The 13,456-nt window shown below is 39.5% G+C and overlaps 1 protein-coding gene across 1 annotated transcript in view; it reads right to left on the minus strand.

The window, feature by feature from the left end:
- The window catches only part of SHC3 (SHC adaptor protein 3), a gene marked incomplete at both ends in the record, with an annotated part of 140,916 nt that overhangs the window by 23,057 nt on the left and 104,403 nt on the right, over window positions 1-13,456 (minus strand). Inside the window, 3 exons of the mRNA XM_082657300.1 lie at window positions 2,113-2,271; window positions 5,238-5,325; window positions 6,285-6,435. Coding sequence (XP_082513426.1) covers window positions 2,113-2,271; window positions 5,238-5,325; window positions 6,285-6,435 — 398 coding nt within the window. The remainder of the gene's footprint in view (window positions 1-2,112; window positions 2,272-5,237; window positions 5,326-6,284; window positions 6,436-13,456) is intronic.

Here is a 13,456-nt window from a genome sequence, read left to right on the forward strand (position 1 = left end):
CAACATCATCACCATCACTATCAACATCATCATCACCATCATCATCATCACCAACACCACTATCACCATCTTATCATTATTATCACCTTCATTACCACCATTACCATCATCACCATCACCATATCATTACCCTCATCACCATCACCACCATCACCACAATCATCAGCATCACCACCACCATCAGTACCATTACCATCACTAACAGCACCACTACCACCATCATTATTTAGCTATAGTGGTTCAAGATAAACACAGAGTGCTAGGTCTATTTTTCCGTACTTTTCAATAGACACTAGCCTCTCCAGGGCTCTTTATACTTTCGGTTTCCCCTTCTCTAGTTTTGGGAGTAGGAGTAGAAATTGATGGATGAAAAAAGGGAGGTCTGGCTTTCATTTTTCCCATCTCAAACCCCAGCCAAATCTAACTCTCCTCAGGCTCTGGGGCCAAGAGTCACTGGTATATTGACTAAATTAAACAGTGAAAATTGTCTGACCATAAATACAACTACGAAACTGATGTTGGGAGATATCGTTACAACTGGAGCTACCACTTTGCTCTGCCTCTTGAGAAGTTGCTTCATACCTCCTAGGCTATTTCCACATTTTTTTAAATGAAGAGATTAGACTAGATGCTTCTACAGTTCTTCTGGCTCTGGTGATTTTTAAAATCAGAATGGGAGTCCAGTGTCCCATTCTGGGGAAAAATAGACTTTTGTTGTCATGGTGCAGCCTGTTTATAAAAGCACTCAGCCCTGTCCTAACCCACATACAATAACAGGTATGTATTGTATGTGGTGAACCAGCAGTGAAGTTAGCAAACCTCTAGGGTTCTCTGTTTCCTCCTCTATAAAATGGTAATAATAATAATATCTACCCGTAGGACTATTGCAAAAATTAAATAAAATAATAAGCACCTAGCCACGTGGTAGAAACTCACTAAGTGCTAGTCTCCTCTCCTTCCCTCTTCAGCCTGTAAAATTCTCAAGGAAATTGAAAAAGAAATTTGGGGATGTAAAGCTGTTTGTGAGCTTGGGAAGCTCTTTCAAAATTCCTTAACAACAATTTACACTTTCATTAATCACGGGTGATTTATTTTTCCCAATCTATATGCCAAACAGAGGTCCATGGTACACATCATACTACAGTGCAATCAACAGGAGTTTGGGGTTACTCTTCTTATCCCGTTTTATTTTTCATCAGAGTACCTGTCACTACCGGTAACACATGGTGGTTATTTAAACTTCATGAGAGTAGGGACTTTGTCTATTTGGTTTTCCTGTATATCCCCAGTAAGTAGACTAGTATTTGACACATGGTAGGTGTTCAGTAGAGAGGAAGAAGGGGAGAGAGAAAGAGAAAAAGTGAGAGGGAAAGTGAGTGTATGTAGGCAAACAAGAGGGTATATTACAATTTCTTGCTTATATGTTAGTCTTGTTCAACAGACTAAGAGCTCTATGAAAACAGGGGCCAAGCCATTTCATCTTGGCATCCTTAAAACTGATACAGTATTTGGCACACAATATCCAATTAATACCTAAGTGAATAAATAAATGAATGCATTTATGTATATCATTTGTCTCAATACGATCTTCAAGAGCAAAGTCAATTATAAAACGGGGGTGGGGGGACTTCCCTGGTGGTCCAGTGGTTAAGAATCCGCCTTCCAATGCAGGAGAAGCGGGTTCGATCCCAGGTCGGGGAACTAAGATCCCACATGCCGTGAGGCAACTAATCCTGCATGCTGCAACTACTAAACCCGTGTGCTTTGGAGCCCACATGTCACAACTGGAGAGAAATCCGCATGCCACCACGAAGATCCCATGTGCTGCAACTAAGACCCAACACAGCCAAATACATTAATTAATTTAAAAAAAAAAAAAAAGGGAAGCTGCTTTGCCTCTGGACTGCAGAGAAGGTTGTAATTCCAAAGCAGGGGTTGGCCAAATTCAAAGCCTTGAAAAGCTCAATCATAACCCAGAAAAATACAGCTAATCAGTGTCATTCATCAAAACCCCACCAGAAGAAAATTCAGTAATTGCACAGATTTCAAACAAAAGACAATGCAAAAAAACAGCCTCAAAAGAGAAAAATCCAGTGGCAGATGGAAACCCACTCATGTCAAAGAGGTCTTTCCGTGGGCTGCTTTCTGCACTGCTGCCCGCGGCCAGCCCAGCCTGCAGCGGGATGCACTGGGTGTTGACATAGGTGGGGGCTTCTCCCGTAGGGGTCACATGCGATTTCCTTTCCGGCATGCTGTAGATGTCCAAGGACCCTGCAACAAGAAAACAGCCCTCTTTTCTCTTCTGATCGTAAAGCTATTCATGTTAAGCTACCCAGTGATTCACAGAAAAGTTCCTTTAGCCCATTCATAGGAAGATCCTTGCTTCAGATGCCCATCCATTAAGTCTCCTCTCTGACCCTCTCATACCCTGTTGTACTCTGCTAGGATGCTCTCCACTCCTTCCTGTCAAAATGGGACCTACTGGCCAAGGATGATGGACGCCGTGAAGGTTAGGAGCCTTACCAAGACCCTAGGCGCCTCTGACCCGGGCTGGGGGGAGCAGGTGGGGGGGGGCACACCTGCTGCAGAAGCTGCCTCAGCTTCCTCATCCCCTTTACAAAGGCCTGAGATCAAAATAACTGAGCAGAAGAACAACAGGCCTTATTTTCATTGTTCTTTTTTTAAGTGTAGGGGAATGCTTCATATGTTAACTCCATTAGAAATGTAGTGCAGGTGCTGTGACCCCATTTTATTAGAAAGTTACTTCCTAATGAATGAGGCACCTTCCTTCTAAAACAGAGTCAGGCTTGTGCCTTCGTGGGACTTCCCAGCTGGACCAAGACTCTGTTAAGGCAGGGTCAAGCTGTCCCTGCTCTTGTTGCCTGAGACGAATGAAGGGTGTCGCCCTGCTTGAGCCACTATCCCATTCTTTGTATGGGATCACTGTTTCTAACAGGCTTCCACAGACACTCTCAAGATCGCCTTGGGCCTGGAGAGAGGTCACCTCTCCAGGTGGTGGGCTGTGGAAGTCAGCTCAATCCATCTGGCTAGAGTGGGTTCAGGGCTTTGGGAGAAGCTTTCCCAAGAGCCCACTAAAGGACTTTTGGCAGCACCACTGTCTCTGGCCTGTAAGCGTGAGAATGCATGTGTCCTGCGAAAATCCCGTCTCTGGAGAGCATCTCCACAAATTCCTGAGCTGTGTCTACTCCTCTCCCCGGACGTGGTTTCTATGCATCACTGGTCGTTCCTGCGCTACAAGTCGTGGCTTAGTGATGACTATCTTCCATTCAGATGTCTGTATGAACTGCAGACAATTCAGACTGTAAAAACAACTTTACAAACTAATCTTTAAAAAGATCAAAAGCCCAATGAATAAGTTGCTGATGACAGCCCTTTCCCACTTCAGACATTGGCAGGTGCTGAGTCGGGGGCAGGGAGACACACCCTCCCTGGTGTTGGTACCCAGAGTTCAGTTTCATTTAGGGGAAATGGCTGCCAGCAGATCAATAAGGAACATTTATATTTGTTCTATGGAAAATATATTTATTGCTTACAAATAAGAACTTGAAATTTATTTATTCTCTTTACACAAGAACTTGTGTAAGGCTCATTTTTGCCCTGGTGAACTTCTTCCATTGTCTGTTTTTGATCTGGCTGGAATAACTTGAACATAAAAAAAGATGTCATTTTCAAATAAACCTGATGAATTTTCAATAGAGTAAATATCTCATGTAAGTAATGTGTCTCCTTTAATCTTTAGCAGTTATATGTCTATGTACACAATTGCTGTATAATACTTTTTAAATGTGTATAGAACAAAGATGAAAAATGTTAAAAAAAAAAAAAGTGCTTCTGGCAAAGTTATAACTTTAATGTGCTATTTCCATCCTATTCTGAGATAGAACCATGTGGTGTACTGACTGGGTTTTAGGGATTACTGGCTGGGCAGTATGGATGGGTCATCTTTCAGCTGGGGCAGGCAAGACGTGAAATTCTTTCATCGGGGGAAATTTTGAAAATATATTGTCAAGGGCTTCCCTGGTGGCGCAGTGGTTGAGAGTCCACCTGCCGATGCAGGGGACACGGGTTCGTGCCCCAGTCCGGGAAGATCCCACATGCCGCGGAGCGGCTGGGCCCGTGAGCCGTGGCCTCTGAGCCTGCGCGTCCAGAGCCTGTGCTCCGCAATGGGAGAGGCCACAGCAGTGGGAGGCCTGCGTACCGCAAAGAAAAAAAAAAAAAAAATATATATATATATATATAGTCAATTACTTGCCAGAGCAAATGTCAATAATGAATGGAAAAGCCTTAATGTTAAACCAACAAATGTAAATTTCTATACCCAGAAGTGTACATTGGATCTTAGCTCATTTGTCACTCCATCTCCTCCAGGCCCTGAACAGTTAGTAGTCAGGGCCCCAGAGCTATTGAAAGTTATAGAAATGTTTGAGGTGGGAAAAAGTTTAAAATTAAAAGGGACTTCAAAAATGTATGTATACATACACACACATATATGTATGTGTAGAAATAACTGTCTAGAGAATAGAGACATGTTAGCGGTTAGTTTAAACTAAATGGTCCTTCAATAGCCATATAATTTTTAATGTGGGAGTTAGGTGCGTGCTAAGAGGTTGAATAAGAGGTGGAAGTGTCCTCTGACAGGACCCAGGGCTTGTGAGGGATTTGTATCCCTGGTACTATCTCTGCCAAGGGTCGGCATTGCTCCACTCTTCCTGAAGCTGACCCTGGAGAGGGAAGGCAGGGGTGAGGCAAGGAAGGGAAAGCTACAAGCTACTGTTGGGAGCCACCGGGGTTCAGCCCTGCTGGGGAGCTGAGGGACAACACAAAGCACGCCCCACAGTCTCCCAAGCCAGCCCCGTTTGAAATGGGTGCAGGTGCCCCTGGGGAGGTGAATTCCTCAGACCCTGGGCAGTCAAGCCCTCCTGCCAGAGAAAGGCCTTAGGAGGAAAGTCTCAGGGTGCAGGAAGCACTGGGGCGGGTGGGGGCAGTGAGCTGGTCCTGGTGCCAGGGGCGGCGTCATCTGATGTGTGCCCTCAGACATGCCCGACAGCCATTATTTCTATTTGTATGATCTGGCTGGGAACCTGCAGCCACACCCACAGCAGGTATTTCCAGTGGGTCACTCTGCCACTCCACAGGAGAGGAACTACCCACTAGGGAGCATGTCACTTTCAAAAAGTATTTTTTATGTTTCTTGTTCACCTCACCTTGCCTCTCACCTTGCCTGACAGGTGTTTGCTGCCAGTCTTCGCCAAGCGGGTCTCCTAAGTGTCTCCCCTGGTAGTAAGTTTGCTCTTTTCCTGCAAACTATAGACATATATAAATACACAGAGTGAAAAATTCATCCTCTTCTTGTTTCTGCATCTTTAAAAGCCATAGTACAGTAGAAGGGCCTTCAATGGCCAATGGATTGCATGCCTATTACACCCAATTTTCCCTTCACGCCTCTCAGTTGGCATTAAGATTTGGGGAATAAGTTTGTGTGGGTGTGAGAAAGAGGCTGTATCTCATCAAAACTACAAATGCCCCCTGTTTTCATTACCCCCCACATCCCTTCCTTAAGTATGACCATAAATTGAGCTCTTTTACATGTAGCCACATCACTCAACATGACCTAAAATAGATTTCAGTTAAAGATTATCTATGTGTCAGAACATACTTCCCACCCAGCACATACACCCATAACCATTCATGCCTTGGCAAGTCCACCTTGCTGATTCCTTCTCAGTGTTAGAGCTACTGACACTTGGTTTCAATGTTATTTGCCACTTTCATTGGTGTCATTGTCATTCACATAAGGTAGGTGACATCAAAAAATTCCCTATAATGAAGAGATATCATGGAGATACCATAACTCTAGAAAACGAATGCCTTACTAGAATTTCAAGTTAGAGGGAAAATCAGGGAAATGCGCAAAACAGAAAAACTCAAAAAAATCTCATGTTAAAGGCTTACATCCACTCTCCTTTCAGAGAACCCAAAGCACCCCAGGCCTTTTAGAAGTCTTGAACTCTCTCTTTTCCTCATTAAGTTCACAGTAGAATGGGATTTGTGCTAGGATGAAGAGGGAACTCCCAGACTCAGGAATCACAATATAGCTCCAAGGCATTTGACGTTGAAACAAAAGCTTCCCCTACTTCTCTGCTTTGTGAAATTCAAGGGGGAAAAGTTTGTGAGTTTTTCTGTCTGGACCTGAAAATAAAGTTAAAGAAAGCAAAAGGAAAGTTCAGTTAGCCACCATCCAAGGGAAAAGGTATAAGACTCACCTGGGCTGTGTCAGGACCATGGAGTCTGGCTTTCAGTCGAGCATCTACAAAGCCCCCTGGAGGAGGCATCTTGCTTGGAATGCTGTTGTAGTACGGGTGGTCTGCGCCGTCACCCTCCTCTTCAGTCCAGGGCTCATCTAGACTCTGCATTCTGTTAAAAGAGGATTTTCAGGGACTTTAGCCAAAAGTCGAGCTTGCAGTCAAAACCAAAAAATCTAATGTTAGTAATTGTTGACCCAGAAAGCAGAGTTTAGTCACTGCCCCTTTAACCATCCAGGTCTCAGGCATATATATAAAGCAGATGAGTGGTTTGGCCAAATATTTCTGACTTATTCACAGTTCTACCCTTTAGGAAATTCTGGTCATATTTGAAACAGGAAAGAACTCCTTTTTTAAAATTACATTTTAATAAGGAAAAATATAATTTATATGTAAGGATAACCAGTTTCTCAAGGCATAGACACACATTTTAGTACATTATGAAATTTACCCAAAACAAAATTAACTTTAAAATGGAGATTTATTGACATCAGGGAAAATGGCAGAGTAAGGACCTCTGAAAATTCTCTCCTCTGTAATAGCAACAAGAAAGCTAGCAAAGAAAGTTTCATAATCAACTTTTTCATAACTCTGGAAATTAACCAGAAGCTTGTAGCAACCTAGAGCATGTTTATTAAAACAAACAAAAAAACACAAACTGCTGTCAGAACAACAGCTTTGTTGCATTTTAACTTGCTTTATTGTCATCTCCATGGTAGCCTTAAAAACCCAAATCCCACAGTCACAGTGAAAACCAGCAGCCTAATAGCCATGGGAGGGGGCAAAAGAGCATTGAGGCTCCTTCAAAGCCCTATTCCCAGAGAACAGTCATTATTACGCTTCTGGTCATTCTCCAGAATCCTCCACTCCAAAGGTTGTCTTTATTTGACCTGATTCAGAGCTTGTCCAGGGAACATAGCTTATTCCCCAGGGTCATTTGTCAAAAACAATTAGAAGCACTTCTTTAACATTGTGGCTCCCTGAAACAGTAGATAACATTTGGGGTAAAGAGTGAGCTAATCAGAAAGCTTAAAAGAAAAGCTGGGAAATAATAAGCTTTGACATAATTCTGGCAATCCAGAAGGCTACATGTATACGAGGGCTGTTTTCATGGCCAGCGTTCTGTTCCTGCTCAGAAAAGATGTAAAAAAGCTCTAGTTCTCATCTGTGACTGACTTTGAAGCTTTGCACAAGCAGGAAGTAAAAGCTAACGCAGAGTTGTCAGCTGCCTGAGTGTTGAAGGAGTGCCCCAACACACACACAGAAACCCTCAGCAAAAACTGTGAGACTTAATGGTTTCAGACATTTAAGGACATCTCTTTTCAGTCATTAGCTGTCTAATAAATGAACTGAGCTGAGTTGTCAGTGACCATATATGACAAAAAATACAGACTTTACTAAGTTAGTTTAGAAAAGTCATTACAACAAACAACCACAACAAACACCAACAACAAATCCTGAGGAGGGGAGAAATCTGACTTCCAGAGTTGTCACACCACGTTATTTAAAATTTCCAATTTCTACAAAAAATTATGGGATGCAAAGAAACAAAAAAATTTGTCTCACACACAAGAAAAAAAAGCAATCAACAGAAACTGTCCCTGAGAAAACTCAGGTTTTGGACTAACTAGACAAAGACTTTAAATTAGCTACTTTCAATATGTTCTGAGCACTAAAGGAAACAAAAAATCAAACATGACAATGCTGTCTCACCAAATGGGGAATAACAAAAGAGATTCAAACCTAGACACCTCATAATCAAACTGATTAAAGCCAAAGAGAAAGAATCATGAAAGTAGCAAGAGAGAAGTAGCTCATCATATACAAAGGATCCTCAATAATATTAACAGTGGATTTCTTATCAGAACCAATGGAGGCCAGAAGGCAGTGAGATGTCACATTCCAAGTACCAAAAGAAAAAGACTATCTACCCAAGAACTCTATATAGGCATAGTTTGTTCTATTGTGCTTCACTTCATTGCATTTCACAGATTTCACAATTTGCATGTTCCACAAATTGAAGGTTTGTAGCAACACTGCACTGAGCAAGTTTTCAGTGCCGTTTTTCCAACAGCATTTGCTCACTTCCTGTGTCTGTGTCACGTTTTGATAATTTTCACAATATTTCAAACATTTTCATTATTCTTATATTTGTTATGGTCATCTGTGATCAGTGATCTCTGACGTTACTATTGTAATCGTTTTGGGGTGCCACAAACTTCATCCATATAAGATGGCAAACTTAATCGATAAATGTGTGTTCTGACTGCTCCACCAACTGACTGTTCCCCTATCTTTATCCCTCTTCTCTGGCTTTCTTATTCCCTGAGACACAACAGTATTGAAATTAGGCCCATTAATAACCCTGCAGTGGCCCCTAAGTGTTCAAATGAAAGGAAGAGTCATATGTCTGTCACTTTAAATCAAAAGCTAGAAAAGATTAAACTTTGTGAGGAAGGCATGTCAAAAGCTGAGACAGTCCAAAAGCTAGGCTTCTTGTGCCAAACAGTTAGCCAAGTTGTGAATGCAAAGGAACCATTCTTGAAGGAAATTAAAAGTGCTACTCCAGTGAACGCATAAATGATAAGAAAGTGAAACAGCCTTATTGCTAATATGGAGAAAGTTTTAATGGTCTGGATAGAATATAAAACCAACCACGACATTACCTTAAGCCAAAGCTTAATGTAGAGCAAGTCTAACTCTCTTCAATTCTATGAAGGCTAAGAAAGATGAGGAAGCTGCAGAAGAAAAACTTGAATCTAGCACAGGTTTGTTCACGAGGCTTAAGGAAAGAAGCCATTTACATAACATCAAAGAGCAAGGTAAAGCCCCAAGTGCTGATGTAGAAGCTGCAGCAAGTTATCCAGAGGATCTAGCTAAGATAATTAATGAAGGTGGCTACACTAAGCAACAGATTTTCAATGCAGATAAAATAGCCTCATATTGGAAGGAGATTCCATCTAGGAATTTCATAGCTAGAGAGAAGTCAATGCCTGGCTTTAAAACTTCAAAGGACAGACTGACTCTCTTGTTAGGGGCTAATGCAGCTGGTGACTTTAAGTTGAAGCCAATGCTCATTTACCATTCTGAAAATCCTAGGGCCCTTGAGAATTATGCTAAATCTGCTCTGCTTACGCTCTATAAATGCAACAACAAAGCCTGGATGACAGCACATCTGTTTACAGCATGGTTAACTGAATATTTCAAGCCCACTATTGAGGCCTACTGCTTGGAAAAAAGATTCCTTTCAAAATATTACTACTCAATGACAATGTACCTGGTCACCCAAGAGCTCCGATTGAGATGCCAATGAGATTAATGTTGTTTTCATGCCTGTTAACACAACATCTATTCTGCAGCCCATAGATCAAGGAGTAACTTCAATTTCAAGTCTTAGTATTTAAGAAATGCATTTCATAAGGCTGTAGCTGCCATACATAGTTATTCCTCTGATCGATCTGAGCAAAGTCAATTGAAAACTTCTGGAAAGGATTGACCATTCTAGATGCCATCAAAAACACTCATGATTCATGGAAAGAGGTAAAATCATCACCATTAACAGGAGTTTGGAATAAGTTAATTCCAACCCTCATGGATGACTTTGAGGGGTTCAAGACGTCAGTTGAGGAAGTAACTGCAGATGTGGTGGAAATAGCAAGAGAACCAGAATTAGAAATGGAGCCTGAAGATGTGACTGACTTGCTGGAATGTTATGATAAAAATTTAATGGATGAGGAGCTGCGTCTTAGGGATGGGCAAAGAGAGTGGTTTCTTGAGATGGAATCTACTCCTAGTGAAGATGCTGTGAAGATTGTTGAAATGACAACAAAGGGTTAGAATGCTATATAAACTTAGTTGATAAGCAGTGGCAGGGTTTGAGAGGAGTGACTCCAATTTTGAAGGTAAATCTGTGAGGGAAATGCTATCAAACAGCATCACATGCTACAGAGAAATCATTCATGAAAGGAAGAGTCAATCAGTGTGGCAAAATTCATCGTTGTCTTGTTTTAAGAATATGTCACAGTCACCCCAAGCTTCAGCAATCATCACCCCCTGATCAGTAAGCGACCATCAACACAGAGGCATGACCCTCTACCAGCAAAAAGGTTGCAACTCGTTCAGATGATGGCTAGCAATAAAGTTTTTAGCAATAAAGTATTGATAATTAAGGTGTGTTCATTATTTTTTAGACATAATACTATTGCACACTTAATAGACTACAGTATATTGTAAACATAACTTCTAAATGCACTAGGAAACCAAAAAATTTGTGTGACTTGCTTTATTGTGATATTCACTTTATTGCAGTGGTCTGGAACCAAACCCTCAATATCTCTGATGTATGCCTGTACCCAGCAAAACTATCCTTCAAAATGAATCAAAAGTTAAAACAGTGCCAGATAAATAAAAACCTAGAAAATTCATCACTAACAAATCTGCACTACGAAAAAATACTAAAGGAAGTACTTCAGGCTAAAATGAAAGCCACTAAACAATAATTCGTGTCACATGAAAAAATAGAGGATAATGGTAAAGTTAAATACATAGGCAAATATTAAAACAGTAAAAATGTAGTTTTTGTCCATAACTCTTTTCCTCTCCTCTCTGATTTAAAAGACAACTGAATAAAGCAATAATTATAAACCTGTGTTGATGAGCACTCAATGTATAAATATGGAATCTTCATAACATAACAGCACAATGTAAGGTGGAGAAATAGAGCCACATAGAAGCAAAGTTTTTGTATACTACTGCAATTAAATTGGTGTTAATCTGAATTAAATTGTTACAAATTAAGATGTTAGTTGTAACCCCCAGGGCAACCACTAAGAAAATAACTTTTAAAAGACAGTTAAAACAAAAGAAAAAAAAACAAGGTAATGAAAAGAGTTCACTCATAAAATATTTATTTGACACCAAAGAAAGCAGTTATGGAGAAACAAAGGGACAAAAAAATGACATAACACATATAGAAAAAACTAGCAAAATGTCAGGTAAAATCCTAATTTATCAGTAATTACATTAAATGTAAATACATTAAACACTCCAATTAAAAAACAAAGATTGGCAGAATGGATTTTTAAGATAACGTGATCTGACTATATGCTTTCTACAAGAGACACATTTTAGATTGAAAGACATTTTAGATTTAAAGATTTAGGTTGAAAGTAAAAGGATGTAAAAAGGTATTTCATGCAAACAGTAACCAAAAGAGGGCTATGGTAACTCTACTAATATCGGACAAAATAGACTTCAAGACAAAATGTTTACTAGAGACAAAGATAAAAGAGCAACCAGTCAAGAAGATACAATAATTATAAAGCTATATGTACCTCACAACAGACCCTAAACTATATGCAGCAAAATCTGACAGAATCAAAGGGAGAAATAATGCAGTACTAATATTTGAAGACATCAATACCCACTTTCAATAATGGATAGAACAACCAGAGAGAAGATTGGGAAATAGAAAATTGAACACTATACATCAACTAGACCTAACAGACATCTATAGAACACTCCATTCAATAACAGAATATAAATTTTTCTCAAGTCCACGTGTAACATTCTCCAGGATAGACCATATGTTAAGCCACAAAACAAGACTCAAAATTTTTAAAAGATTAAAATCATACAACGTATGTTTTCAGACCATAATGGAATTAAAGCAGAAATCAGTACTAGAAAGAAATTTGGGAAATTCACAGATATGTAAAAATTAAACAACACATGCTTAAATAACAAATGGATCAGAAAGTAAATCACAGGGAAATTGGAAGAAACTTTCAGATGAATAAAAACAAAAACAACATACCAATACTTATGGGCTGAATGTAAAGCAGTGCTTAGAGGCAAATTTATGAACTATAAATGCCTATATGATAACAGACAATCTCAAATCAATAACCTGACCTTCTACGTTAATAAACTAGAAAATAAGAGCTAAACCCAAGGCAAGCAGAAGGAAGAATAATAAATATTAAGGTGGAAATAAATAAAATAGTTAGTAGAAAATCAATAGAGAAAAGCAATGAAACCAAGAGTTGGTTCTTAGAAAGATCAACAATATTGACAAATCTACAGCTAGACTGACCAAGAAAAAAGAGAGAAGACTCAAATTACCAAAACTAGGAAGGAAAGAGGAAAGACTGCTACCAACCACACAGAAATTAAAAGGATTATAAGAGAAACTATTAAAAATCATATGCCAACAAATTGGATAACCTAGATGAAATGGAAAAATTCCTACAAAGACTCAATCTACCAAAATCACTCAAGAAGAAATAGAAAATCTAAACAGAACTGGAAGAAATAGAAAATCTAAACAGAACTGTAACAGATAAAGAGATTAAATTAGTAATCAAAATCTTGCATCCCAAGAAAAGCACAGAATCATATGGCTGGCTTCTTGGTGGTTTCTATCTAACATCTAAAGGAGAATTAACAGCAATTCTTCATAACTCTTCCAAAAAAATAGAAGAGGACAGAAGTTTCCAAACTCAGTCTATGATGCCAGTATTACCCTGATATGAAAACCAAAGATACCACAAGAGAAACAAAACAAACTGCAGACCAATATCTCTTATGAATATGGATTGAAAACAAAATATTAGCAAACCAAGTCCAGCAACATACAAAAAGAGTCATACACCATTACTGAGTGGGATTTCTTCCAGCAATGTAAGATTGGTTCAACATTCAAAAATCAACTAATGTAATATGTCATACCAGTAGAATAAAAACAAATACCAGATACTCATCTCAGTAGACACAGAAAAATCATTTGACAAAATCCAACACTTTTCCATGATAAAAACCCTCAAAAAACTTGGAATAGAAGGGCATTTTCTCAACCTGAAAAAGCATCTATGAAAAACCCACAGCTAAGAACACAATTAATGGTGAAAGTCGGAATGCTTACCTCCTAAAATTAGGAACATGACAAGGTTGTCCTGTCTTTCCACCTCTATTCATTGTACTAGAGATTCTAGCCAGGACAATTAGATTATAAAAAGAAATAAAATAATTCAGATTAGGAAGTAAGAAGTAATAAAACTATATTTATTTGCACAGGACATGATCTTGTACATAAAAAATACTAAGGAATACACACACACACACACACACACACA

The sequence above is a fragment of the Grampus griseus genome, assembly GCF_964374135.1.
Source record: "Grampus griseus genome assembly, chromosome: 6".
In the NCBI taxonomy this organism is placed as follows: domain Eukaryota; kingdom Metazoa; phylum Chordata; class Mammalia; order Artiodactyla; family Delphinidae; genus Grampus; species Grampus griseus.